The 27,919-nt window shown below is 34.3% G+C and overlaps 3 protein-coding genes and 1 pseudogene across 4 annotated transcripts; 2 read left to right on the top strand and 2 right to left on the bottom strand.

Moving 5' to 3' along the window:
* Positions 1-339: 339 nt before the first annotated feature.
* Positions 340-5,250, bottom strand: LOC8280134 (annotated as a pseudogene).
* Positions 5,251-5,410: 160 nt separating this feature from the next.
* On the top strand, positions 5,411-6,290 carry LOC125368592 (22.0 kDa class IV heat shock protein-like). The gene has a single exon (XM_048374752.1). It carries the CDS (start codon positions 5,549-5,551, stop codon positions 6,125-6,127), a length of 579 nt encoding a protein of 192 aa, XP_048230709.1. The 5' UTR covers positions 5,411-5,548; the 3' UTR covers positions 6,128-6,290.
* Positions 6,291-14,398: 8,108 nt separating this feature from the next.
* On the top strand, positions 14,399-16,215 carry LOC107261301 (glycine-rich protein A3-like). 2 transcript variants are annotated; one of them, XM_015719592.3, is made up of 3 exons: positions 14,399-14,549; positions 15,222-15,498; positions 15,795-16,215. In XM_015719592.3, the coding sequence occupies exons 2-3, from the start codon at positions 15,249-15,251 to the stop codon at positions 16,025-16,027; spliced, it is 483 nt and encodes a 160-aa protein (XP_015575078.2). In that variant the 5' UTR covers positions 14,399-14,549; positions 15,222-15,248; the 3' UTR covers positions 16,028-16,215. The 2 variants fall into 2 exon arrangements, with proteins under 2 accessions (XP_015575078.2, XP_015575079.2); XM_015719593.3 differs by lacking the exon at positions 14,399-14,549 and adding an exon at positions 14,560-15,092.
* A 534-nt stretch (positions 16,216-16,749) lies between these two features.
* LOC8280137 (arabinosyltransferase XEG113) lies at positions 16,750-27,470 on the bottom strand. The gene is made up of 13 exons (XM_002519888.4): positions 27,045-27,470; positions 26,646-26,942; positions 26,338-26,543; positions 26,104-26,209; positions 25,023-25,279; positions 24,741-24,876; positions 24,111-24,205; positions 23,969-24,022; positions 21,394-21,507; positions 19,585-19,683; positions 18,870-18,986; positions 17,926-18,012; positions 16,750-17,471 (listed from the first exon to the last, which is right to left on the bottom strand). Exons 1-13 carry the CDS (start codon positions 27,226-27,228, stop codon positions 17,304-17,306), a joined length of 1,920 nt encoding a protein of 639 aa, XP_002519934.1. The 5' UTR covers positions 27,229-27,470; the 3' UTR covers positions 16,750-17,303.
* Positions 27,471-27,919: the final 449 nt, after the last annotated feature.

The raw sequence follows: 27,919 nt of genomic DNA, 5'->3' as shown, positions 1-27,919 counted from the left end.
TTTCTCCTTATTTAAAATTCCTGCTATCGATTTCAACTTCTTGTAATCCAAAAGCAACAAGGAAACATGGACAAACTCAAGAAAAAATAAAATTCAGAATGAAAAGATTAAAATATTTTAATATAAAATAGAACCCGATATAATTTCGGTTTAGAAAAACTTAAGACTAAATTTGCAAAAGATTAAAATAATCAAACAAGAATAGATTCAGTTTTTGGGTTTTCCGGAATTTTATCTGAATTGTAAAGCACGATTTGATTTATAAAATTACTTGTAATACTTACTCGGATTTAACCTGTCAGAAGCTGATTGGAAAGAAAATTAGCTGTACAACTGTTGTAAATAAATATAGCTCTCGGAGGTCTCATCTTTTGGATTTCACTGCAGCAGTAAAATGTTTCTCGTCTTCTCTTCTAGTTGAGAAGCAGGAAAAAATAATAGCTCTGTTAAATCCAGATACATCAATACTACATTATGAGCATTGTGTTTCTGAAGCAACATCAGTGAAGAAAGCAACTTATGAGAGCATAAAAACAATAATTATAGCACTAATAAATCATCCTGTGCAAAAACAAATACGAAAACCAAAATGTATAGGCAAGTGCTTAATCTGGCATCATCAGTCCTCTAGCCTTCCTCTGATTTTTTTCGGGCATGACGTAGAACACCACCACATTATTACACGACTCTTTGGACCCAACCTAACTCTCTGCATTTGTTGCTGGTAGATGATGTAAAACAGCTAGGATGCCACGCATTCAGCACCACCTTCTGTCTGCCGTTCACTTACATAGAAATACCCATAATTTGTGGTGGCAGCAGCTGCATTGACCAAATATAACATGCCTCCATCAGCCATGCCACTGAGTTGCTGATAAGCAAAATTACATGTCTCCTAAACTCCTGCCTAAATTTAGGCTTCCAGGAGCACAAAAGGCTATACACCAGAAGTGCTTATCTGCAAGATGTGAGCAAGTCCACTCAGAAAATGCATGGTTAAAAGATTGTTTCAAGCACTTAGAAACATAAGGCATAGCTTAATATGACCTTTTGTTTCATATTTTATCCTAAAGTTGCATAATGCTCATTCCTGTCAAAAATCTCTGTCAACAGGTACGATCTTCACTAACTTGGCGAGGTCATATGATTTGAACTCTTCGCCATAACATAAGCAAAGATCCATGGGTGTCATTCCATCCTGAATATATCATGCCACAATATCAGTTTGCCAACCATAATTTCGCAGTCATATACTAAGTTATCAGCATTTACCTTATTCCTTCTGTTCTCATCTGCACCATTCACTAACAGAATTTTAACATCTCTTTTTCCAGTTTGCACTGCAACGTGCAATGGAGTCCAACCTTCTTCTAAGAATGTTTGAAAATATTGTGAGACTCAACATGCAGAAAATAAGAAATAGCAAAATATATGATATAGAATAAGTGCTACAGACAAAATTCACCTTATCCACACTGTCAATATCAAGTCCATCTGCTAGCAACTTATCCATAAATCGTATCTGTCCTGATAATGCAAGCGTCTGGAGCGGCTTGCATTTTTCCTGAATAATGGAGGTATAAGAACATGGCACGACGGTAGTGCCTTATCCACAACTAGTAAGCTCTAGAAAATAGTAACTGACTAAAATTTCCACAATCAAGCTCCTTCTAATAAATACCTCAAAATGGAATGACAACTTTTGAACTCCTCCACCAATGAAAAAGAAAGAATTCATATAACAGATGAAGAAGCTCTTTAAATTTTCCTAACTTACTGTTGATAGTTTGTCCAGGTTATAAGTTGCATTCTGTTGTAAAATTGCTCTTTCTTCTGATCCCACAAGCTGTCCAATTTCTGCAAAAAATTTATCATCAGCCTTTTTTCCCAGAATAATTATATAGGTAGAAAGGGTTGCAAGTTGAAATTCAAGAACAAGAGTAAACTAAATGCATTTCAGAATGGGAAAAAACCAACCAACAAGAGATCACTTGGGTTAGTTGGTTCTCTTTTCTAATCAGCCTAATTAAATTCCATATTAGAAAGGCTCAAAGACAAAGTCAATCTGACCCTACAAGAAGAAATGGGCATTAACAATTGTGCAGAAGAAGGGCATTTTAGACTCCGTGGGCATCTTCCTGCCGAAAAGATATGCAACCATCAAGTCACATCAACAAATGTGTGCCATATTTGAGGAACATTGTACAGCCAGCCACCCCTCCCCTTTCTTCCCTTTTGTCTAAACTTCATGCTCGTAGAATTTTCCATGTGACCAGCCAAGCACCCAACATTGCTCTCCACAGTCACAAATTCATGAAGTTATAGATTGCATGATTCTTCCGAAACTTATAGCAAACTATTGATTATTAACAAAACAATTAAAAAGCAAAACAGTAAGAAAAACTGTCAATAATTGTATTTTCTGATTTAATTTGGCCTGGTTCAATGGAGACTTTCTTTGGATACTGAAATCCCAAACAGAGCTGTGGTCATTTCAATTCTTTCCCAACTCATGCCTTCAAGACAGATCTGTAACCTTATAAACAAAGGACATGAAGGTTTTTACTTCGGTGTCTCATGAAACAATCATGACCCTCGTTTTGTTGGTTCGCTTTTCTAATCAGCCTACTTAAACTTCATATTAGAAGGGCTCAGAGACAAGCTCACTTTGATTTATCCCAGAAGAAGAAATGGAGACTAAAAATTGTGCAGAAGAAGCGCATTTTAGACTATGTGGGAATCTTGTACAGCCATCCCCTTTTTTTCCCTTTCGTCTAAACTTCATGCTCATCACACTTTCCATGTGACCAATCATGCACCCGACATTTTTACCCACAGTTACAAATTCATGAAGTTATTGATTGCATGATGCTTGAGAAACTTGTGGTGATTAAGAACAAAACAATTAAAAGGAAAAAAAAAAAAAAAAAGAAGCCCAGCTAATAAATGTATTTTCTGATTTAAATTGGCCTGGTTCCATGAGAACTTTTTTTTGAATAATGAAATCTCAATCAGAGCTGTGGTTCTTTCAGTTCTTTCCCAGCTCATGCCTTCACAAATAGATTTGAAACCTTGTAAACACAGAACATGATTGTTTTTACTTCCGAGTCTCATAAAACTTTCAATTTTTAAATGAATCAAGACCAGGTAAAATGTGATTCATCCAAGGTCATTAAAAAAAATGGCATCTTTTGTAGCATGCCTTTAACTTTTACTCAACAAACAAGAAACATATCAACTATCACTATTAATCATATATATGAAATGCATTTAAATGGATAATCTTTTTTTCAGTAAAATGTTGTGTTTGATACAATCAGTAATTTGAAATAATGCTTCCTCGATGTATCATTCAAGAAAAAAATTATTGATTGCTTAAGCTTATTTTAGGCATCAATGACCAAGAAACAGGAATACATACAGATTTATAAAACCCATAGTAAAAGGAGGGCCTTTTTTCTTAAATTAAAGCTTTGCCTGTGGAATTCTTATCCTAAAATTTCTGACTTCCCAGCCACCTTCTTCCTTAATCAGAAGCATATTATTTATGCAGACCTAATTAAGCTTCAACAGAGAATGAATGATAAAATTGGCAGCAGAGTCCTTATTTCAGTGTTTTAGAAGGCTAGAAGGAGCTAGAAATGCTTCAGCATGAATATTGAAATGTTCTTACCACTAATCATAAGCCTCAGAAACCACCTTTCATATCAAGTTTAACTATATTTCTGACATGTTATAATGACATAAAACGTTAAAAGAAATTAGTTCCTTTCTCAGCATATTTACCATAAATATCATAATGATATTCAATTCATGTTCTTTTTCTTCCCCTCCTTTTTACGATGAATAATTCAAGAAAAATGCAGAAAAACGAAAAAGGAACAAAGGATAAAAGGGAGAGACCTTTAGCTAGATCCTCATAACTGTTTGATGTGGAGCTTCGAACTGTCATCGCAGTAGTAAATGCAAAAAATGTGTCTTCTTCCGAATCCTCATCATAATTGTTCCATGTGGAATTATCAACTATCCTAGTAGTAGATTTAGCATATGTTTCTTCCTCCTAATCTCTCTCATAATCCATGTCATTTTCTTCCAATTCCTCAACTTCTTCATCATAATCACTGCCAATACCGTCATCAGAATCTTCCCAAACCCCGGCACTCTTTCTGAGGGCTCAAGCCATTTTGATTCAACCCGACAAGTAGTCAGTTTTCTGCATTTATCAGCAAGAAGAAATCCAAAACTTCCAGTCGTAAAGCTAGTCAATGCTCTGAAAAGATTGGTACCAATACTTGATCTCGGAGTAGCAGCGAATCGTGGAAATGGACGATTGAAAGGAGAAGCGGTAGTCACTCCGGTCACCAATATGTTCCACTTCTCTACTTAAAGAGCAACTAACACAAAACTTCAACTTATGAAACAGAAACTAACAGTGATAGAAAGAAATACATTAATTATTATACAAAATAGTTATCGCATAATCAATGTGTAAAAGGTGAAAGGTTCTGTGCTTTTATATCTTCTTGCGATTCACAGAGAGATATAACAAGGAAATTATAAGTAATAAAACATAATTATCAAATATAAAGCGCAGAAAAAGCTGCGGTATTTTGTGGGTTTACGGAAACACATCAAAATCGGACGACTACATTCTAGCGCCAAGTATCATAACTGTATAGTAGTGATGAAAGACTGAAGAAACCAAAAACCCATTAAATAAGTGGCTACTAGGTGCTCATTTCAATTGATAGAAGCAATACGGGCCAAACATAACAGCAATTAACAGACATGAAACTAGAAAAAGAAGATGCAAACAGCTACCGAATAAACCATATAAAAAGAAGAAAATAGAAAAAGAAAAACACAAGCTTAGAGACTAAAAAATACGGGTCTGCTACGTTTTTTGAAGAAGAAACGAATTGAAGATATTAACCAGAGAAGGAGGAGGAGAATTGCATTATCATTAATAATACCTCAGCGGCAACAACGCCTAATCAAATATCGAATTGCTACGACAACATTTTGTATGTCTGTAAAACGCAAATTACCCGCCAGATATGGCAACCCGGGCATTGCTCTCCAAAATAGCCTGGCTTGTGGCTTCATTCTTTTGCTTCTTAGCATGTCCAATGGGCTACAAATGAGTCCAAAAAAATCTGCTCTAGCATTTTGTTAATATTATTAATTTTAATATATTCTGTTAAAAAAAGTATATTAATATATAATATAATGATAGTAATGAAATTTTATTCATCAATCAAGATAATGAACAAAACATGAAGCCTCTGGAAGAATGGGGAATGTGGTAACCGACTATGAGTCATCAGAGGCAAAGTGACTGGAACTCTCCCCATTTCTCTGAATGCCCATATTCCTCCACGCGTACTTGTTATATATACACAGGCTAGTCTTGTCTCGGACAAGAAACCAAAACTGAACATTGAACTCTTTGCAGCAAGCGTATTTCTTCTATTTGCAACTCTTTAGTCTTAAAACCCTTATCCAAAAACAGACAGCAACTTCACTAACAAACATCAGCAGACTTACAATGAGACCAGTGCTACTGAGCTTCTTTTTCAGCTTCTTCTTACTCTTGCTTTGGAGTCCCTCCAATGCGTCACTTCTGCCATTTGTTGATCGTCCTGGAAGTCTGCTGACTGATCTCTGGGCAGACCCATTCAGAGTATTAGAGCAGATACCCTTTGGGATTGACAGGGACGATAATGTGGCACTCTCACCAGCAAGAGTGGACTGGAAGGAAACTCCTGAAAGTCACATGATCATGCTAGATGTTCCAGGGTTGAAGAAGGAGGAGCTAAAGATTGAATTGCTGGAGAACAGGGTGTTAAGGGTGAGTGGAGAGAGGAAGAAAGAGGAAGAGAAGAAAGGGGATCAATGGCACAGGGTGGAGAGATCGTATGGCAAATTCTGGAGACAGTTTAGGTTGCCAGACAATGTGGATTTGGACTCTGTCAAGGCGAAGCTTGAGAATGGTGTTCTTACCTTATCTTTAAACAAATTGTCTCCTGATAAGATCAAGGGTCCTAGGGTTGTTAGCATTGCAGGAGAAGAAGAGAAACCTGAACCAGTCAAGCTCAACAATAATGATGCCAAACAAGAGCTGTGAATCTTTTCCCATGTGGAGAGCTGTTTACAATACATAAAAAGAGATCCGTCACCTTGTTTCAGAGAGAATAAGGGTTGTCATCAGATCTCGTAAATTGTATTCCGCTTGTGCTGCAGTGTGTTGTCGATGAAATATTTTCATAATCTAAAATAAGCTTCATTTATCATTCTCTCAATGGCATGTTTAATTTCTGTAGCTTCTAACTTCTACATGTTTGCCTAGCAAATGTTGAGCTATGATCAGGATCCACAAACAACGAGAAAAGTCTCATCTCCGAAACTTCATATAGGATGTTCATTATTTTTTCCATCCTGATAGGCTCAGTACATCTGATGTGGTGATTAAGCTACAAAAAAGCAGAGGACTGGGGGTCTAGGATTCTACTTCTAGTGAACAGCATCAGCAGGGTCTTAACTATCAAACAGAATTAAAGGGCATCAACCAAAAGGACTGAATTTTGGAAACAGTATTTCATGATCAAAAGACCCTGTTCGTGTCTGTAATGATTCATTTGAGAGATTACGTAATCCCTATTTTACCAGGTCAATGGCTGGATATGTCCATTTGTGAAAGTAGTGCAGGCAAGTGCTTAATCTGACATCATCAATCCTCTAGCCTTCCTACGTTTTTTTCTGGCATGCCTAGAACACCACCACATGTCATGCACTACACGACTCCTTGGACCCAAGTCTGTGCATTTGTTGCTGCTGGAAGATGTACATTGCTAGGATGCCATGAATTCAACACCACCTACTGTCAGTTGTTCACAGAACATAAATGACCTTAATGTGTGGTGGCAGCAGCTGCATTGACCAAATATAAGTTCCAATTTTAGAATGAATTAAGACCAGGTGAAATGTGATTCATCCAAGGTCATTAAGAAAAGATGGCATCTTTTGTAGCATGCCTTTTAACTTTTACTCAACAAACAAGAAACATATCAACTATCACTATTAATCGTATATATGTCATTTAAATGGATAATCTTTTTTTCAGTAAAAAGTTGTTTTTGAGACGATCAATAATTTGAAATAATGCTTCCTAGATGTATCATTGAAGAAAAAAATTATTGATTGCTTAAGCTTATATTAGGCATCAATGACCAAGAAACAGGAATACATACAGATTTATAAAAACCATAGTAAAAGGAGGGCCTTTTTTCTTAAATTAAAGCCTTGCCTGTGGAATTCTTATCCTAAAGTTTCTGACTTCCTAGCCACCTTCCTTAATCAGAAGCATATTATTTATGCAGACCTAATTAAAGCTTCAACAGAAAATGAATGATAAAATTGAGCAGCAGAGTCCTTATTTCGGTGTTTTAGAAGGCTAGAAATGCTTCAGCATGAATATTGAAATCTTCTTACCACTAATCATAAGCCTCGGAAACTACCTTTCATATGAAGTTTAACTATATTTCTGACATGTCATAATGACATAAAATGTTAAAACGAATTAGTTCCTTTCTCAGCATATTTACCATAAATATCATAATGATCTTCAATTCATGTTCTTTTTCTTCAAAAATAAGAAAGAAATCGTAAGGAAATATATAGGAAGGGAGCGAAAAATAAAGATGAAGAGTAAAACTTTCCCTGTACAGTTGTTGAGCTGAAGTTCAATACTCATATTGCAACCACTCAAAGAACCTCACACGATTCTGTGGAATCCCGAAATAAAAAAGAAAAGACTCTTTTTGAACTGGATTGAATTCCAGTTAAGGGATATAAATAAAAGCCGTGATTTCGAGTTTCGGTTCTTCAAAATGCTATTATCCCTTCACTTGTCCTCAAACAAGAAAACAGAGCAATCAATCTTTGCTACCAATTTTAATACTGCCTCAAATGCATAAACCCAGTAAATTTAAAAGAAAATAAGGATACCATCTCAGCAGTTAATAGTGCAACTAGTAATGACAGCTCTGTCTTGCTTGCTGCAGTTAAAAACTTGCTCAAGAGGGATTGGAGCGCCAACGTCAAGCAGAGTCGAAGTATTGTGGTGACTGGTTGGTAGGTCTGGACTTTGATCTGGATGTGAGTCTCCAAGTATTTCTTTGGGCCTCCAGCTAGTGAATCACTTCTCTTGCTCGGTAATGGGATGGGTACAAGTTTCATTCGCGATTAGGCTTTGTTTTGCCCTGTTTGGAGCTTGTCCCATTGGTGGGAAAACAAAAAAAATTAAGGATATATGTTTCTCTCCCTCCAGAGGTTTCTCAAAGTACATCCATAATAGAGGTTTAGTAGAATGAGCATGGGAAAATATGCTTAAAAACAATTCTTAAACAAGAGTTTTCCGGCCAAAAGAACTTGAGAAAATTATTGCTTTTATGATTTATGCATCAAATACATGAAAGTGCACACGGCCACTGCACGTTATGATGTCTGCCACCTTCCGTGTTTCATATTCTCAAGAGAAGCAACAAAATGAAGAGTTGTTACACACTGGATTCAGCATGCACCATTATCAAATGTGTCAAGAAATAACAGTAGTTACTACTCTCAGATTCTTGCTTGCTGCATCCACTTCCACTACCAGAAGACATTGATTTGTAAGACCTCATTGCTGCAATCATCCACTTAAACATACTACAAATTATTCTAAACTGACGTAATGAAGATACACTTTTCACAAGTCACAATTGTAAAAAAGAAGCCTCAGTTCCTAATGTCACTAAAATACCAAAAAAAGTACTTTTTTTTTTTTCTGTTTATGAAATGAGCATGTTGTGCTTAAGTTTCAAATTTTGCAAAACATTTTATTAAGTGCCAAAATTCCAAAATAAAATCCGCATCACAGAGAGAACTCATTGCAACCTCCATGAGAAGTCCACCTTTGTATATCAATACTTATAATATAAATCCGTCCAGAATATATGTCCATGTGAGACATAATTCGTTGCCAAATTTAACTTTTAGAGATTGCAAACCAACCAACTCGGATAAAACCAGCGAGTAACAGTACTGCTAGCAATAATTAATATTGCAATTTCTCACAATCCAAATTTCTTTACATTTTTTTTGGATTATATTCTCCATCATAGTTTCAATCTCATCATTCCAAATTTCCAACCGATCATAGTTTTGATAATCCAAAAAAAATGTAAAGAAATTAGCTCAATGCAAACTTTAATTATAACAAGTAATTCCGAGATTCGGTGAGATGCTAAACATGGAGGGACAAATGACAGAACTAGGGACATAGTAGCAAAATGCACTAAGGTGCAATTGTATATCTTATGAAACTGGACAAGAACCTGAATATGAGCTCAGAGCATCCGGGCAACAGATACATATGCCGTTTTTAAAGATCTGTATATCAAAAACCTTAACATAGATTTCCACAAAATAAGTCTGAAATGCACCAGCAAGAAGTTTCTCATCTTACACGCATTGTGTCCAAAGGAGGAGCAAGCAAAACTAACTATGAGGAGAAGGAGAAGGATAAGTTGAATATCAATTCAAGGTCATTCAGTGTTCATAACATAGATCTAGAAGATAATGGAGCAAGAAAGTTACCAACAATTCCCCAGAAAACTACTTGGACATAGCTTAATGATTTTTAGTAAGGACCTGTGCACATCAAGGATTCAAGAGAAATTCAAAATGACAAACTTTAATTTCCTTTTTGAAGAACTGCACATCAAAAATATATGGCAGTGATATTGGACTTTATTCCATAACATACTAATCAATTCGATTAGAAAGCATGTTGACTCTGCGTTGATGCTAATAGAAGATGATAATCCACAAAATGCTTATACAACTATTAACCAATATCATGTCTTTTATGACTTAGGAGGATGGTTCGCACCTAAATTTCCCTTTCCTATCAACAGGGCCTGAATGCTTGCAGCACGAAAGCAAAATAATCCATCAAAAATTCAATTTCATAGATATAACAGCTGTTTGGGCATAAGGATATGAAAGAATGAAAACAGGTCACTCATAGAAATATACCAAAATCTCTTTTTTTTTTTATAACTTCAATTGTCCAATCCGATCAAGGCCAGCGAGTATTATCTGAAAGTCTTGGAACGCATGTAACTCGCAGTAACGCTTCACATAAAATTGACATTTCAAAATCTTTATGTACCTTTCTTTTCTTTCTGGCTTTCCCTTCTTTTAAATTTTTCCGGTCGATTTATCGAAAAGCAACAAGAAACTAGGACAAACTCACGAAAGATATAATTCAGAAAGAAAAGTGTAAACGTGTTTACAGTTAGGGTTTCTTACTGTGTTCTGCGTTTTCAGATTCTAATTCCGAAAAAGAGAGTCTAAATTAATCGACAAAGAGAGAACTAAACTCGCCATCGAGACATTCAAAATCTATTGTCAGCGATGAAGAATCGGAGACACAGATATGAAAAATTTCGCGTTAATGAGACCACACGAAGCTTTGCTTTTATAGGCACTGGGCAGAATTAAAAGCTGCGTTTGATTTAAGCAGTAGTTGTCTGCTAGTCGGTGCTTTTAATTTAGGCAATTATTAATGTGGTGTGCGTATAATAAACGCAATATTAATACGGTAGCGTTTGACTCACCCATGAAAAATACGGCAGCGCGTTTACTTTCCCTGTATCCATACTGCAAAGCGTTTTAGTTCCCAATATTATTAACCGGACAATGCATTTTACTTTTACCCAATTTGACCCCTTCCCTATTGACTTCGCTGTTAAATACAAAACCAATTATTTATTTTGAGAATACGTTATTATTTAGTATACAAATCAGCAAATGTCTTTTCTATGTTACTAAATTGAATTTATAAATTCACAAGTGAACCGTCTTTTTTTTTTATACATACACATTATCAAATACTTGGGAACTTTTATTCTTCCTCTTATTATTGTTAATTATTTCTTATTTGATTATTAATATAATGCATGTTTATATGCCTTTAATGCATGTTTACTAATGCCTTGAATGCATCTTCCCAATTCATGCATTCAATGCATGTTCATTAAATTGATTTTTCTTTTTTGATTTCATATTTTTTATTAAGAATTCAGTAATGAATTTTTTCACAAGTATTTTTCGAGCGAAAATCAATTTAAATGAGCAAGATATTTATATGGATTTTGACTTCTAAATATTTATTTTCATTCAATTGAATTCATTCTTAATTCAATTATAACCGTGAATACATATTTATTTTGAATTTCACTTGTTATTGTAAGAATAACAAAATTATCATATAAAAATATAAATACAAAGGTGTTGATAATAGCACAGTCGAAAAAACTAAGGGTACAAAAGAAAAGAAATCCATAGAGCATATTGTCTGAATTGTAAAGCATGATTTTGTTTATATAATTACTTGCAATACTTACCTCGGATCTAACATGTCAAAGGTTGATTGGAAAGAAGATTAGCTATATAACTGTTGAGGACTTGTAAATAAGTATAGCTCTCAAAACAATGGCTCTGTTAAATCTAGATACATCAATACTACATCATGAGCATTGTGAGTGCATAAAAAGAATTAACTATAGCACTAATAAATCATTAATGTGCAAATAATTGTAGCTTTAATCTTTTCCCATAAATTACAAAAGAAAAAAAAATTATATATATATATATATATATATATATATATATATATATATTATAAGAGCTCCTATATGTTTCTCTTGGGGCATGCGTAGAACACCACCACATTACACGCACTGCATGACTCTTTAGACCCAAATGTGTGCATTTGTTGCTGCTATGAGATGTAACACAGCCTTCCTTCTGTCGTTCACATAAATAGAAATTCCAATAATTTGTGGTGGCAGCAGCTGCATTGCCCAAATATAACATGCCTCCTTCCGTCAAGACACTGAGTTGCTGATAAGCAAAATTACATGTCTCCGGAACTCCTGCCTAAATTTAGGCTTCCAAGAGCACAAGAAGTTTCAATGACCACAAAAGGCTATAGACCATAAGTGCTCATTTGCAAGATTTGAGAAAGTCCACTCAGAAAATGCATGTTTAGAAGATTGTTTCACACATTTAGAAACACAAGGCATAGCTTTAGACATTGACCTTTTGTTTTATATTTGATCTCAAAGTTGCATAATGCTTATTCCTCTCAAAATTCTCTGTTAGCAGGTACAATCTTCACTAACTTGGCAAGGTCATATGACTTGAAGTCTTTGCCATAACATAGGCACAAATCCACGGCTGTCAATTCAAGTTAAATATGTCGAGCCAATACTATGAGTTTCCCAACTATAATTCGCAGTCATATGCTAAGTTGACGGCTTTACTTTATTTCTTCTATTCTTATCTGCACCATTCACCATTTACTTTTTATAGTTTGCACTGCAACATGCAATGGAGAACAACCTTCCCTTCCTGTTAGAAGGTTTGAAGTGTAGTGAGACTCAACATATCAGAAGACCAAATTTTTGAATTTGTACTTACATTATCCGACACGGAAAGGACAGCCATTTTAGAGTTTCGTTACAGAAAATAAGAAATAGCAATATATATATGGTCTAGACAAAATACTGCTACAAATAAAATTCACATTATCAACACTGTCAATATCAAGTCCGTCTGCTAGCAGCTTATCCATAAACCGTATTTGCCCTGATAGTGCAAGCATCTGGAGGGGCTTTCATTTCACCTGAATGATAGAGGTATAAGAACATGGTATGATGGTAGTGCCTTGTCCACACCTAATAAGCTCCAGCAAATACATTAAAAGAACCCTAGCCAATAACTATATTCTCTGATTTAACTTGACTTGGTTCAAATGAAACTCTGTTTGGATACTGAAATCTCAGACATAGTTGGGATGTTTCAATTCCTTCCCAACTCATGCCTTCAAAGACAAACTCTGTAACCTTATGAACAAAGGACAAGAATGTTTGTACTTCCGAGTCTCATAAAAGTAGCCTTAGCTGGTCCATTAAAATAATCCCCACTTGTTTTGTTGTTTTCTAGTTTTTGGTTGTATCATTATTCTGAAAATATACAGAAACAAAAAGCAAGGGAAGTAGAGAGAGTTGAGACTATTTTCTTTAGTGCTTGTGGTTGTAGTGGTAGATAGGATTCAAGTTATATTTGATACTTCCTAATGGCTCATCCAACATCAATTCCAAGTTTTTATTTATTACATTTTTTTTTTTAATTCATAAAGGTCAATAAAGAGCAACTAAACAATAGAACACTTAGGTATAAAAAAATAAAAATTCATTTGATATAAAGAAAAGAATTCTAATCTAAAAAGGTTTTATTCTCAAAAATAAATATCCTTGGCACTTATTTATATTAAGAGTTTTTTTTTCATATTTCTAATTTACTCCGAATATCAGTTAAATCATATTCTTATTAGAAAAGTCTTTTTTTAGTGTACATATATCTAAAGTTAATTTAGATCGTACTACGTAGAATTTTTACTGGTATAAAATACTATGTTAAAAGTTTAATATAGTACATATTCAAAACTTAAATTTAAAATATATATATCTAAAATGTTTTTGACATATATGCTTAATTTTTGACACATAAAATTATTATTTTGATATATTTACGTGCTTTTAATACATGAAATTCAAATTTATATGCAACTTTATAATTTTATATTAATTTATTAATTAATAAATTACATACCTAACTAAACACACTGACTCTAATCATAAAAAAAATAGCATATATTAATTATATAATATTATATCAACTAAAAAATATTTTTCTAGTCTATAATACTAATTCTATCCTAAAAGATAGCATATTAATTATACTTTAATATTATATTAATTTCTTAAATAGATAATAATTCTAATTCGAAAAAATAATATTTTTAATAATATTCTTGATAATAAATACTAAATAAATTTTTAACTATATAATAGATTTTTAATTTTAAAAAATAATAATATCAACTCATCGATAATACTGATTTATATAATATTAAATAATAATTAATAGATATTTTTAGAATAATTTTATATATTTACATTAATAAATTAGAATTTTATAAAAATAAAAATATTTTTAAAAATAATTAATTAACTATTTTTCTCTAAAATTATAAATTAATATTAAATATTAATGTTTTATTATTAAATTATATTAATTAATTAAATTTTATAATTAAAATAATAATAATAATTACAGTATAATTTATAAATAATTAATTAAATTTAAAAAATTCTTTATCATGGTATCTACAGCCAATGCTCTCACAAAAAAAAGGCAAGGAAAAACAAACAAACAAATTTCTTTAATCTTATTATCATTATTACTATTTATTGTTACAAATTGGGAGCAAAACATGACACGTGTCCGTATTAGCAGAAATGCTTAGACGCGTCAAATCCGCGTAAGAGAAGCGCGTGGAGTCAGATATCATATGAATAAAAACAGATTTCTACTACCATTTCTCTTATCAAAAATATCTATCTCCCTTCTCTCCATAATCGGATCTCTAACAGGTTAACGCATCTCTATCTCTTGCTCTCTGTGCAACATTTGGGATTCAGATTCGTTTAAATTCTGAGATTTGATCAATTGAATTGAATTTGCTTCATATACGAGCTCTGAGAATTGATCAATTGATTTGAATTTGCTTCTTCTTCTTCTTCTTTTTTTGTCTTGTTATGCACTTCCGGAACTGAATCTTTTCTTCTGCGGATAATCTAAATATAGTTCTAGTGGGCCCTTACAGATATATGATGAAATTGATTTTCTTTTGCAATTTATTATATCCCTGTTCGCATAATATTGTTTCTTTCGAACTCTCCCCATTCTTTTAAAATTTTTTGTTTTTATGTCGTAAGTAAAAAAAAAAAAAAAAAAACTGAACTCCAGTAACCAGTAACTTTACTGTTTTTATTATTGCGTGTTTGGTGATATAAGAGTTTTGGATCAATTCACGGACTAATAATAAATTTTAGTTCCGATCAACAAGTTCTGTTAAACAAAACAAATTACAGAGAATTTTAATTTGATCTGCATCTGAAAACCTGTAGTTTCCTGTGCGTTATGTTCTCCACTTTGTCATATCTAACAATTTTTTTCTTTCTTGGTTAAGTTTCATAGTTTTATGAATTGATTTCTTTAAAACAGGAAGATGACTAATGCTTCATTATTTGTAAATCCTGCAGAGTTAACTGATTCTTTGCTAACTAAACATGGGAGGTGGTAAGGACAAGGACAAGGACAAGCACGGTGACCATGACAAGGGTCTTTTCGGCCACGGACATGGTCATGGTCATGGATATCCTCCAGGGCAATACCCACCACCACCTGGGTCATACCCACCTCAGGGCTATCCTCCCGCTGGTTATCCTCCAGCTGGCTATCCTCCAGCTGGCTATCCTCCAGCTGGCGGGTACCCACCGGCCGGTTACCCTGGCGGCCCCTCTGCTCCACACCATTCAGGTACTATTACCATAATGTTCTTTGATCGGGAGAGTGTTAGATATGTTGATTAGTTCAGTTCTTTTCTATTAGCTTATGTTGTTTAGTTCATTCAAGTACATTGCAATCCCATGATCGATGGCCTTTAGTTTGAACTTTATTTGAAAAGTTATTAATTCTTATATTTTCCTTTAATTGCCACTTCATTTGAGATACATGAATATTGCCTCAGATGTTAGAAAAGTTTGTTCGACACCATACACTAATGGATTTCAATTATATTTTGTCAGTTACTAAAGCCTGTAATTTGTCTTCAGGGCATGGTGGCATGGGGGCTATGATTGCTGGAGGTGCTGCTGCAGCTGCAGCTGCATATGGTGCTCACCACATCTCTCATGGTGCTCACCACTCATCTCATGGTGCTCCCTTTGGGTATGGTTCGCACAAACATGGCAAGTTCAAGCACCATGGTGGCAAGTTCAAGCATGGGAAGCATGGGAAGCATGGAAAACATGGAATGTTTGGAGGAAAGTTTAAGAAGTGGAAGTGAAAAGCATGGTGGTTTCACTGGATATGGACTCTTAACTGACTTTGGTGCTGCCGATTTAAGTTTCTCTGAATAAACCATACATCTGTTTCACAGCCAGAGTTTTTTTTTTCTTCCTTTTGGCCATCTGTTTATGTGGAAACTGCTATATTATGATTACGATATATTGGAATTGCAGAATGGTTTTACAATTTCCAGATATTTAGCATTGATTATATCGACTTTTTTAGAGTCAGTTGATGACACTGACATACTGATATACTTGCGGTTCTAATAAGCTATTTACGGCTGGATACAATGCGGATTCTCCAAGGGTAAAAGACATAATGTGGCGAGAATGAAGCTTAATTGCATAATCAAAGGCTTGGTTCCAGATGCCTACTTCTTTCGGCAGTTTGTTTATTGGTTATTTGATCAGACATGCCTTGCTTTGGGAATTAGTCCTGTTTTATATCCCGAATATGGACCCTTTATTTTTTGCGGCGGTGGTGGTTGGGTTTGGAAGGATTAGTTTCTCATGCACACAGTAGAAGAATGGGCATAGAATTAACATTCAGAGAACTGAAAAAGGCTTGATCTATGATTAGGTGTTGTGCTTGTGCAGTAGAATTTAGCGGCAATTTCTACGATCGAAATTGAAAGATTCTTTTGTTAGGAAATAGAAGCAGGAGAGTTAATTTGATACTGCAAAAGATTGCATTTAGTTTTCAGGTCAAGAATGTTGATAGAAACAGAATTCCAAGATACTAGACATATTAATATAAAAATCTCTGAAAAGCTATGCACTTTTCAGATATCAAATAGTAACTACCGGTGGAACACATGGAATTCTTCACCAATTGTTTTTGGTAGTTACCCTTATCCATATAAACTTTGCTCTAAAAGATGCCCAAGTGGTACATATAAACTCTGTCCAGCTTGCAAATTCTAAATACAGAAAGCAACAGAACCACGACAATGTTGCAAACGAACGAAATGGGTTTTGTTGCTTCCTTGTAGGAACAAATTTCATTTCTTTATTAGTATTATAATTGAAAATGATGACAAAAATCGAAAGCCATTTTCTTTTTCTAACATTACAGAGATTACAGGAATTCTGATGTCCATCTATAAAACTAGGTATTCTTCCCATGCCACATACTGATGTGTTAGGAATTTAACCAACTAGGTACCTCTCCTTTTAACTTCTCTCTATCCCTTCTTTCTAAACTATGCCCGATACGCAATGCTCCTTTTTGTATCTCTTCTACTTCAACAAATATTTGGTTTCGGTTAGGCCTTACCAAGGTGGGTGGTCAAGCTCTGGAGTCTCTGGGGGCATTGCTTTCCAACCAGGTTTCTCATCCCAGTACATGTCATAATATATATGTCCCGGAGTGTGACTATCAACGCAGCACCATATACCCAAGTACCGCTTCACTCGATTTCTAAACTTTGCTTCTCTTTCCTGAGAAAATATTCAAAATTAGCAAGGGCTGCATGAGCACAAACACTTGCATTGTAGAAAGAAAAAAAATACATAAATCACTAGTCATATAAAAAGTTTGAACCTCCCTTTCTTCGCATGATAACATGGTTTTTTACCTGTTTCGAGCTTCTCTTCACTAAAGGATATAAGGGTAAACCATGTTTGCCTCAGGGATGAAAATGCATTTGTGACCTAATCTCAAGGGGCTCTATTAATAATGCTCTTTAAAATGAGAGACTTCTGCTTCTAAGCTGTGTGGCTTATTCTAGTTTGACAAAAAACTAATATCTACTATATGGAATAATTTAAGAATGGGAATCCATTTAAAATTCTAGCAGGATTTAGGGGAAAAGAAGGCAGCTTTCCAAAGTATACCGTGACTTTCTAAAGATTTAGCTTCCACACCAAGCAAGAAAATGAAGAAAAGACTTGCCTTATCAGTAAAACCTAGGAAAGCATCTTGCATTGAAGAAAACTGAATAACTTTGACATCTTTGAAGGACGAGAATACGGTCTTGAACTGCATATTACAAATAAAATTGAAGATGGTAAGAGAGATCTGTAGGGAGATGACATTATAATTCAAATTTAATGATACTAACAAGGCTAAAACAAGATAATCGAAAAGCTATAGCATAAAATAAAATAAGGAGATAAGGACTTACGGGTTACCAACCATGGAACTGAAAGAATCAAATTATTATGCATATAAATCATAGGATGCATCAGGAAAAGTTGAATATTGTTGTACAAAAGGTTGAAAATTGCTATACAAGTCTCTGGTAAGTATGTTCTTACTCTATTTTTGCTCAGCAATTGCCATTTTGCAAAAAAACTAGTTTTGACTTATTATAAGGGGAAGGGGGTTAACAATAACGCAAGGTATGGAGGCTAACCATTCACCCAATAATAATTACACACTTAGAAAGTATTACATGCCAAACAAGGTTATAGGAGGTTAAGTGTTAACTGCTTAATTGGTAACCTCCTTTAACCTCCAACTAGAAGCACCCGTAGTGTTAAGAATAAAATCAACTTAAAATCCATGTCATTTGCAAAGTTTTAAACTACAAGCTATCCCTGATTAGTTAAGAATTTATTTGCATATCTAATCAATTTCAGCACGAAATGACACAAACGTAGTCAATGCATAGAACTAATGAGATAGAATTCCAAAAAAATAAATTTTAAATTGTATCAAACATGACAAGTGTGGACTCACAAATGAATTCTATAAATTTTATAGAAGTCATTTATGCCAAACAGCCTTTTATGAGCATTTTACACGTCTACTACTAATTTTGAAGGATCATATCAAAACCCATAGTTATTTCTGTAAACATGGTTAAGACAAAAAGGTATAAAATATCTAGATACCTTTTCTTCACTGCTGCCTTTTGGAAATTTGAGTACTCCAGATGAAGTTGTTCCGTTTGCATAGCAAGCTTGAGCTCCTTCTTGACAGAGGTGAACATCAAGCCATGACTCTTTCACCTACAAATTTCCAAAGTAAAGTTTCCCATAAAGTAAGCAGCGAGTGGTGTTTTATAGTGATTAAGTAATCAATTTTAACATTGTTTCACTAATTCATGAAAGTGTCTTGTATTTTCATTTTTCAACTCTTACTTTTCTCAAGTTCAAAAGCAAATACTAAAAGTAAATAATCAAGTAAAACTCGCATCTTGTATCTTACTAACATTTACTTTCTGCTCAACTGTCCAATCATTCCTATATTCATCTTCAATTATCAATAATTGCCATCACTATTAGCATCACCCACCATCTGCATCACCATATATCATTACCACTACTGCTATTAGAATAACATCCATTACCACCATTAGCATTGGTCTATGTTGTCACAAACGGTGCTGTCCTCTCGACTGCTTTTGTTATCTTAGTCATTTCATAAGTTTTTACTGTACTTTATGTACAACACCATTAAATGGAGACATATTTTTAATCCTAAAATTTTGGCATTTATTTTCTTAGGACCAACAATTTAATTCCATTTCAGCCCCTAAAATTACCAGAGTCAAACTTTAATTATACTAAACACCACCATGAACAAATACAATTGTTGTATAATTACATGTTTGGGTAATGCAGGATTGTCCAAAAAAGAGTATTCTCTGATATTGATCCCAGGGCCAAACTCTTCCTCTGGCTGCTGTTTCAACATGACATTCACCTGCAAGTAGTGCATAATCCATAAATTTAGGATGGCAATACTACCTGATTATGCCAAAAGGGTACATACAGTGAAGTCCTGTTTGTTGTTTTCTCAATTCTAAATGTAGCCTTTTGAGAAAATATGCACACAAGCACCAAACTCGAGTTATATATCATTCACAACTATATATAAATAGGCAAAATAATTTCCTGAAAGGTTCTTCCACTTTTACAAGAAACAAACAAATAGGAGGCAGGAAAAAAAATAATTAGAAGAAGAATAGCAACTCAGCTGGAAGCATATAAACGTAAATTCAGCTTCACTTCAATTTAACTCAATCATGCATTTTTGGCCCTTAAAAGTAGTAGAATCCTATTCATGAGGAAAAAGTTCATGGATCTGACAAAAAGAGGCCAGATCAATACAATCGAATAATAAGAAGAATAATAGTTTCTATGTCAAAAATCAAATACAGGTGAATTACAATAACAAATTCATTGTACAAAGGAACAACATCAGATAGTTAGAGAGGTTCAATCAGTTCACAAAATTAATCAAGAATCTGCCAAACTGAACTGCCACCAAAAGTAGAGAACTATACTTGAAGCTATAACACAAAAATGTTCAAAACATGACCATCATGAAAATATTAAAACTAAAAAAAAAAGAACAAAAGCATTTTTGGTTATTTTCACCATGTGAAGAAGTAATTCAATCAGGAAGTTCTGAACATGCAAAGACGCAATCAAACAAAAAGTAAGGAGCCTGTTTGGTTATTTTTGCCAATGTTTATTGTTTTCTTCACCATTGTGGCCCACATTCTGAAGAACTAGTTCAATTCAGGAATTCTGTTAAACTAAAGAATTTTCAAGATGACACAGAGCTATTGAAAAGAAAAATGGTAAAATCAACAGATAATATATCTAGAAATTATCAAGAAAATGAACTCAAATATTGAACACCCAACAAATGGATCAACATTATGAGCATATGAATCAAGAAGGCATTCTGAATATCACAAGTCACAACAAAAATATCTTTCTTGGTGGACGAAGATGAAAACTTTGGTGAGCAGACCATGACACAAGCTCAATTTTAAACCCAATTGCATTGCAAAATGCAAATGGTGATGGAATGTAAAAGTAAACTTGTTATTCATGAGAAAGGATTGATAGTGTTAAAACCTAGTCTTGTGAATGTGATTTGAAATTGGTGGCCTCCAAAACTCTTGAAATTTGTTGAGCTAAATTAACAATGTCCTAGGAGCGCTATAAAATTTATTAGTTGGTCTTGGGTTTTGTGCATGTGCTAGGAGAACTCCCAAAACTAGCTATAATTAGATTCACCCCAGCTCTATCCAAGCAAAATAAGAAAGCAAGGAGTCTCACCCCGTACCCACAGAACGAAGAGAGGCCAAAAGAGAAACTCCAGACGTGAATGAGTAGATGCAACAAATAAAGATTTAATGAGAATAACAGTAGGAATTAAGAGCCCATTTTTCATCTTTTTGACCACAATTGAAATCCTTGGCAGATTCTTAGAGAAGTTCACCTTTCCACCAGATGCATAATGAACCTAGCCGACTTTTACCATGGGAAGGTGCTTCAACAGATTCTCCATGACAAAAAAGATACAATAACTACTGCATGCAGAAGCTTGCCAAGGCTTTTTTTAAGAGAAAAATGTAAACAAAAAAGAGTTTAATTAGAGTCATTAAACTAAGCCTACCTCAAACACATGGTCCAACGGGCAGATAAAAGGTTGTCTAGTCATAGATCCCACCAAAACTCCAGGATGAGGAAACCACAGCCTATCCAACCTGCACCATATTGGAGGCATGACCTGATATTTACACAACAAAACCAGAGAAGAAAGATCAGCAAACCTCTTCAGCATTTGCTAGCCATGCTGCTTGATTGGCTAGCTAATATATCTGCCACCAACTTTGCCAATTAAATGTGTACCACATCCTTAAAATGAAATTAGATTTGCACCAAAGATAACCATGTTGGCCAAATAAGCATGTTCATTTTTATGGCAGCACAATCTTAAATCCCTTTTAAAACAAGGATGACTTTATCTCAAAGGCATTGGAAGCTCAGTAACTCCTCTGAGATACATTATTGTCAAATGTGACAGGTGAATTTGAGGCACCCAAGACTCTAATTACCAAAAAAGCTAGCAAGCCAAGGGTGCTGAACCGAATAACATGCTAGTTTAAAAGAGAAACACACCAAAATGGGTATCAAGACTTTAATCACTAAGCATTATCCCAGTCAAGACCTTCAGTCAGAAAACAAGCTTCACATCAAGTACACATCACAATCAGCAAAATAACATCAAGTCCTACCAAGACTAACAATAAAAAGGCTAAACAAAGAGTTCCATAACTTAGCTTTTCTAGTATGAAGACCATAAATTGCATCTTCCAATCTGCCTCTGATGTCTTCATCTTTTTACTTGCATTTATAAAACCACGGTGCTTTTTGTTCTAATAGAAGCTAGGAAAATTTATAATGTTGCTTTTATACTTCATATTTCTTATTCCATACTTTGTGACATTTGCCTCCAAAATTTAAAATTCAATTTCAACAGTGGACAGTGTTAGAAGTTGTATTTATCCCACATTGTTTGGTTACTGGGCTGTTATAGTGCATATAAATGGATTGGGCACCCTCTTCCTTTGAGCTAGCTTTTGGGAATTACAGAAGCCCATTTATCATGGTATTGGAGTTGGTATTTTGTCTGCAATGATGGTTTTGGAACCGGCCTGTTTGCATGTCACACTAAGCGTGAGGGAGGGTGTTAGAAGTTGTATTTTTCCACATCGCTTGGTTACTGGGCACTTATAGTTTACATAAGTGGATTGGGCACCCTCTTCCTTTGAGCTAGCTTTTAGGAATGAGTTCTACCCGATACAAATAAGGATAAGGAGAATTAGGTGACTGCCTCGAGCACCTAGGATCTTAGCACCTCACCTCATTAAAGCACCTAAGCCAGTGCCCTGGCCTGCCTTTGACAACACCATACTGGTTATAGTGAGTTACGCAATAAACAATACTTGTCTCAGAGCCGGTTGGCATTTTGTCTCAACTTTTATGTTTGAGAGAACCATATTTCAAGATTAAAAACTAGACATCACTATCAATCGTCAAGCAGGCCACAACTTGGTAAAGGGCTTAATGCTCAATTACTTGCAGACAGAAATGTCTACCTTGTTTTGAATATTCATAATAGAACCACATCTATTTCATACAATCCGCATTTGAATGACACAGGTAACAACAGCAAAATGTGAAAACTGCAAGAATTATCAACATCATTTTTTAACACAGAAAGGTAAGTGCATGTGCTCACATCGACTACATGATATAAGTACTCGTATATAGTTATGTTTCAAGTGCCACTCTGGGAACAACTTTAGAAAAAGTAAACAAACCAAAATTTGTTTCCTATATAAGAATTATATATGCCATTATTATATATAAAAAGTAGCCTTTTTACAATCTAATCCAATAGTTTATTCACCTTAAGACAATCTTAGGTAAAAGGACAGTATTCTAAAAGATTTCCCATCTCAAATTCTTCAATTAGAATGCTTTCCCATTTTGTCTGAGCCCATAAAATATTATTTCTACGTGAACAAATTATTCTATGATTAGTAATGGACACTACAGTTAATCATCCATTTATCATGGTAAAATCTCCAATTAAAATGTCTACTTGCTAAGGTTTTTCTGTATTAAAAGTACAACAATACAGCATTTATTTCATAAATGAACAGAGTAAGCTTATTCATCAGTTGATAAACTCTGGGGTAAGTGTACTGGAGAGTTTACCAAATAGTAGATAAGCTTACTCTGTCATAGTTACTCTTTTTGGAATCATTTCCAGAAGTTTGTCATGGTTTGCAAAATGAAAATGTTGAGACCATAAACTGTAGACTAGGTAAAACAAGGACTGAAGTTGTGATTTTTTAGATTAAAGATGATGTTTCCGATCTCAAATGTGCTTTTACATTGAAATAAACATATCAACCATGTAAAATTCTAAATATTGTATAGTACGCAATTAGAAATTTCAAACCTATGGATTAAACAAGTGACAATCATCAAATTTTCTGCTAAGATGTTGCAATTTACAAAAATGAAATGCTAACTATGAAAATTTAATTATCAGATTGCACCTGATTATGAAAATATAAAGGATCTAAGGTTATCACAACAGAGAACAGATATCATTACAGCCAAAAACTACTATAAAATAAGACAATAAGCATGTTCAAGGTTGGAATTCCTCTCACCAGAGTACGATTTAACAATGAAGCAACTGCAAGTGCCGTCCTTATTTGCTTTATCTAGACAAAGTCATAACAACGTAAATTATCAGATTCAACAAGGAACCGTAAAATTAAGTTGCAAATTATAGAGTTTAAGCGTCCATACTTGGTAATTAACAAGAGAAAAGTGGGATTCAACATTGTGCTCCCCGTTTAGCAATAGACCTTTCGGAATAGATGGTTTAAATGACAAAAATCCTCCTGCATGGATTCGCAGGAAATGTTAAACAGCAGGCATTTTTTTTCAGAATAGGACAAACTTCAACCATTACAAGGCAGCAGCTCAATGATGAAAGCATCCATCTGTCAAAATGTCATGTTGAAATATCATTAATTGACAATTTGGCATGAACTTGGTTTTTGAGTAAGTTGAAACATCCTATAGATAATTGGGGTCAATTTGTTTCTTTTGAGGAACTATAGGCTTCATTTCATTATAATGAGCCCAAGTATGAGCATAAATGCAGATATCAGGAATCTCAGATTTCTTATGATGTAAAAATCTCCATAAATTGGCTGAAAAAACAGATGCTACAATACATATCAACATATCAAAGTGATATTCCCATGTGTTTGGAAAAATCAAGTGATTGGCCTCCAGGTTTTAAGCGAACACCCGAGACTGAGAAAGTTGAACCACTCCATGATGAGAGCTAACACAGTATGAAATGTCTACCATGAAGTTGATGTTCTCTGTCAAATTTACAGAAAAAATCAAAATAAGTTGGAAGAGTACCTGGGGCATCATAGTACTCAGGAGGATCATAAAACACCATGGCTTCCCGTAATCGGTGTCTCTTTCCTTCTGTACCTGCATATTGGAATGTGGTATGCACTGCATATGGCTCCAACCTAAGCTGTTGATACATCGCCTGCCAAAATGTCATAAATGCTGAGGAAAATTTTGATAGACGTGGCTTGGCCCAAGCAACATAACTTAAAATTTTACAGAAAAAGCCCGCACAGAGCAATATGAACTTAAAGTTTAAGGCCACAATAAATAATATGTAGATTCTACCTGGACAAAATAAGTATGTCCACTACAAAATATACTTGCTGGTAGAATTCCCAGCTTGAGATTTCCATCAAAAGCATATACAAGTCCACTGTCATCATCAACAGATGGTCCTAACTGCCTGCGTACAATATCATTGAACCCATTCTGGTCCCAGATCTTATCATCAGCCAAGAGAATCTCTTTCCACTCTTTTGCCAACTTTTTTGAAGACTCTGTTGGCCGCCAGTGGAAAATTCCTATATTGTAGGCAGCACCAACTGTCAAAGATGACAAAACAATGTCATCAATAAGAAATTGTAGCAGAGAAAACAAGCATGCACAAAATATTATAGAAGCATACTTGATATATTTAACAGACAATTAGACTGTGATATGAGTAAACTGAAAGCACACTGCTACATAAGACTTGGACTTGTACCATCTACATTAGGTAGAATTAACTGCACTTTTGTGCAAACCACTAATTTGCATATGCCGTACCATGATTTTACTCCATTATAAATAAACATATTACATATCATTTAGACATTCACAGAAGATCTACCAATAATATACCAGCAGCGAACAAACACGTGCAATCAGTTCTTCAGAAATAGGGTTCTCATTATCCTTTTACTTTAAGTTAACAATGATTAACATTATCACCAAAGCCATCCTGCGATGTTGACAATGTTACATATGCCTTTGAAAACCTCCCTATCAACTAGAACACATCTAACATTCCACCATAGTTTCTTAAGCTACAACTATGAAAAATGGTAACACACGGCTAGACCCATTATTATGGTGATTAATGTGTTAGAAGAAATAAATGCCTTGATCTGGAATCAATTTTAATGAACAGTAATAAAGGTGTCCCTTCCAAGTGCCCAACCAGGTGTTAAGAATGGTATCACATACTTATGAGAAAACAAATTTTGTTCTAGTGCTTCACATACCAACAATCAGAAAACATAAAAATAAAGACCAAAAGAAAAATATTAAAACCCGCAGATTATAGGAGTGAGAAAATACAACCGCGCCTACAGCTTTGTGAATAAAGTATGAAAAAAGGGAACATAGTTTCCATTATAATCTTCACCTTCTTGCCAGATGTCCAACCTGTCATCAACAACAGTTGGTACAACTTGATCACTTGAAGTTAAGACATCTGCATCAGGATAACGAGCAAGATATGGGAGTGGATTCTGTTCCAAGAAAATCAAATCCATTTACTACTCGAAATAACCATAATCATGCAAACATTATGCAGGCGAAGAAAATGCATTTGATCCAAAAGAAACAGTTAAAAAAAGAACATATAATAACACCATACCTTCAACCAAACCATATCCGTGTCACACATCAATAACTCAAATCCAAAAGGTAGAAAAGCATCTATCAGAATAACTTTTTCTCTTCCCATTTTATGAAAAGTAGGTGAACCCCATCCAACATCAGCAGTACTCATATGGCTCCCCATATCGAAAACTGGAACACCTTTCCAATACAAAGCCTCTAATAGCTTTGTATCCATAGCACCTAAGCGAAAACAAACAAACAAATTTATTTTTCTTTTCAAATTTACTATCTTTAACTGAACTCAGAAATCCAAGCTTTAAAATGAGAAGATTAGAAACATACCAACAAGAAGATTGGAAAGGCCCAAGTCAGTCAAGTGTTTAACCCAAGTAAGGATAAAATCCATGAAAGCAAAGTTACCAAAAGTAACAATAATCACATTGTCCTTCACTCTTTTCTCAACTAGCTGTTTCGTGAGTCTAAATTTCTTAATAGGAAGCATTTTTGAATTAGGCGGTGGAATTTCCCATATGGGTGTTTCAAGAATGCTGCTTTTCTTATCCTGTTGTGACTTGGTAGTTGGAGAACTTACAGTAGTTGATGGTGTTCCTTGAGACCCATTAACTGACCCATCAGTATCTGAACAAACAAAAAAAAATTAAAATGTAAATAAAGAAACTTTAATAAAAGAAACAAATTAGAAAGATTATGAATTCATAGAGAAAAGAAAGAGAAGCTTACAAGAGAAAGAAGAGGGAGGAGAGGAAACCCAAGAGAGAGAAGAGGAGGATTTAGTGGCGGAGTAGACGGCGGAGAAGACATAAAAGGAAGAGAAGAGAATACCAAAGAGAACGGTGGCATAGATCGTGAGAAATAAAGGTTTTGCATTGATCACTTCATGATATGCATTTCTCCAGACTGCCATGATTGATGATGATTACGATTTTGTTAAATTTCACTTCATTTCAATCAATCATTTCGTTTTAGAGTTTGATGTAATCTGTTTGATAATTAGAGAGAGGTGGCTAAGTGCAGTGCTTTCTTCCACCTGCTCTGTCTCTCAAAATGTCAACTACTAAGCTTGTCTTCTTCTTCTTCCTGCATTTCTTTCTGTCTTCTTTTTTTTTTTTTTTTCTCTCTTTTTTAATGTTAGAAAGAGTCAGTAATGGCTGATTTCCTTTTTTTTTTTAATATATATAATTTATGGTAAATATTTTATTTTATTTGACAGATAATATTTAAGACAAAACTTTTTCTTCTTTTACAAACTCATCCAATTCTTTACAAAGTTATTGGCTGGGGGCTATTACTCTTACTTTAGTTACCAAACAACCCAAACTATGAAAGTAGTTTCAATCTAAGCACTAAAATCTTAATTTTTGTTCATTTGAATCCCAACACTATCAAGACGTTTTCTTGTTTAGGCTCCATTTGCTTAACAAAATATATTTTCTTGAAAATATAATTTGTTATTTCTTGCATGTTCTTGTTTTTTGAATATTAATAAATTTATCAAACGAAACATATATTTTAATTTAAGAGATTGTTATTATGGCAGTTTAAACAACTATCGATAGCCTATTAAATTGAAATTATTATTATTCTTCTAAATTATT

This window comes from Ricinus communis, chromosome 5, assembly GCF_019578655.1.
Source record: "Ricinus communis isolate WT05 ecotype wild-type chromosome 5, ASM1957865v1, whole genome shotgun sequence".
NCBI lineage: Eukaryota > Viridiplantae > Streptophyta > Magnoliopsida > Malpighiales > Euphorbiaceae > Ricinus > Ricinus communis.
The sequence above is the reverse complement of the archived record's forward strand: the minus strand, read 5'-3'. Positions and strand labels throughout refer to the sequence as shown.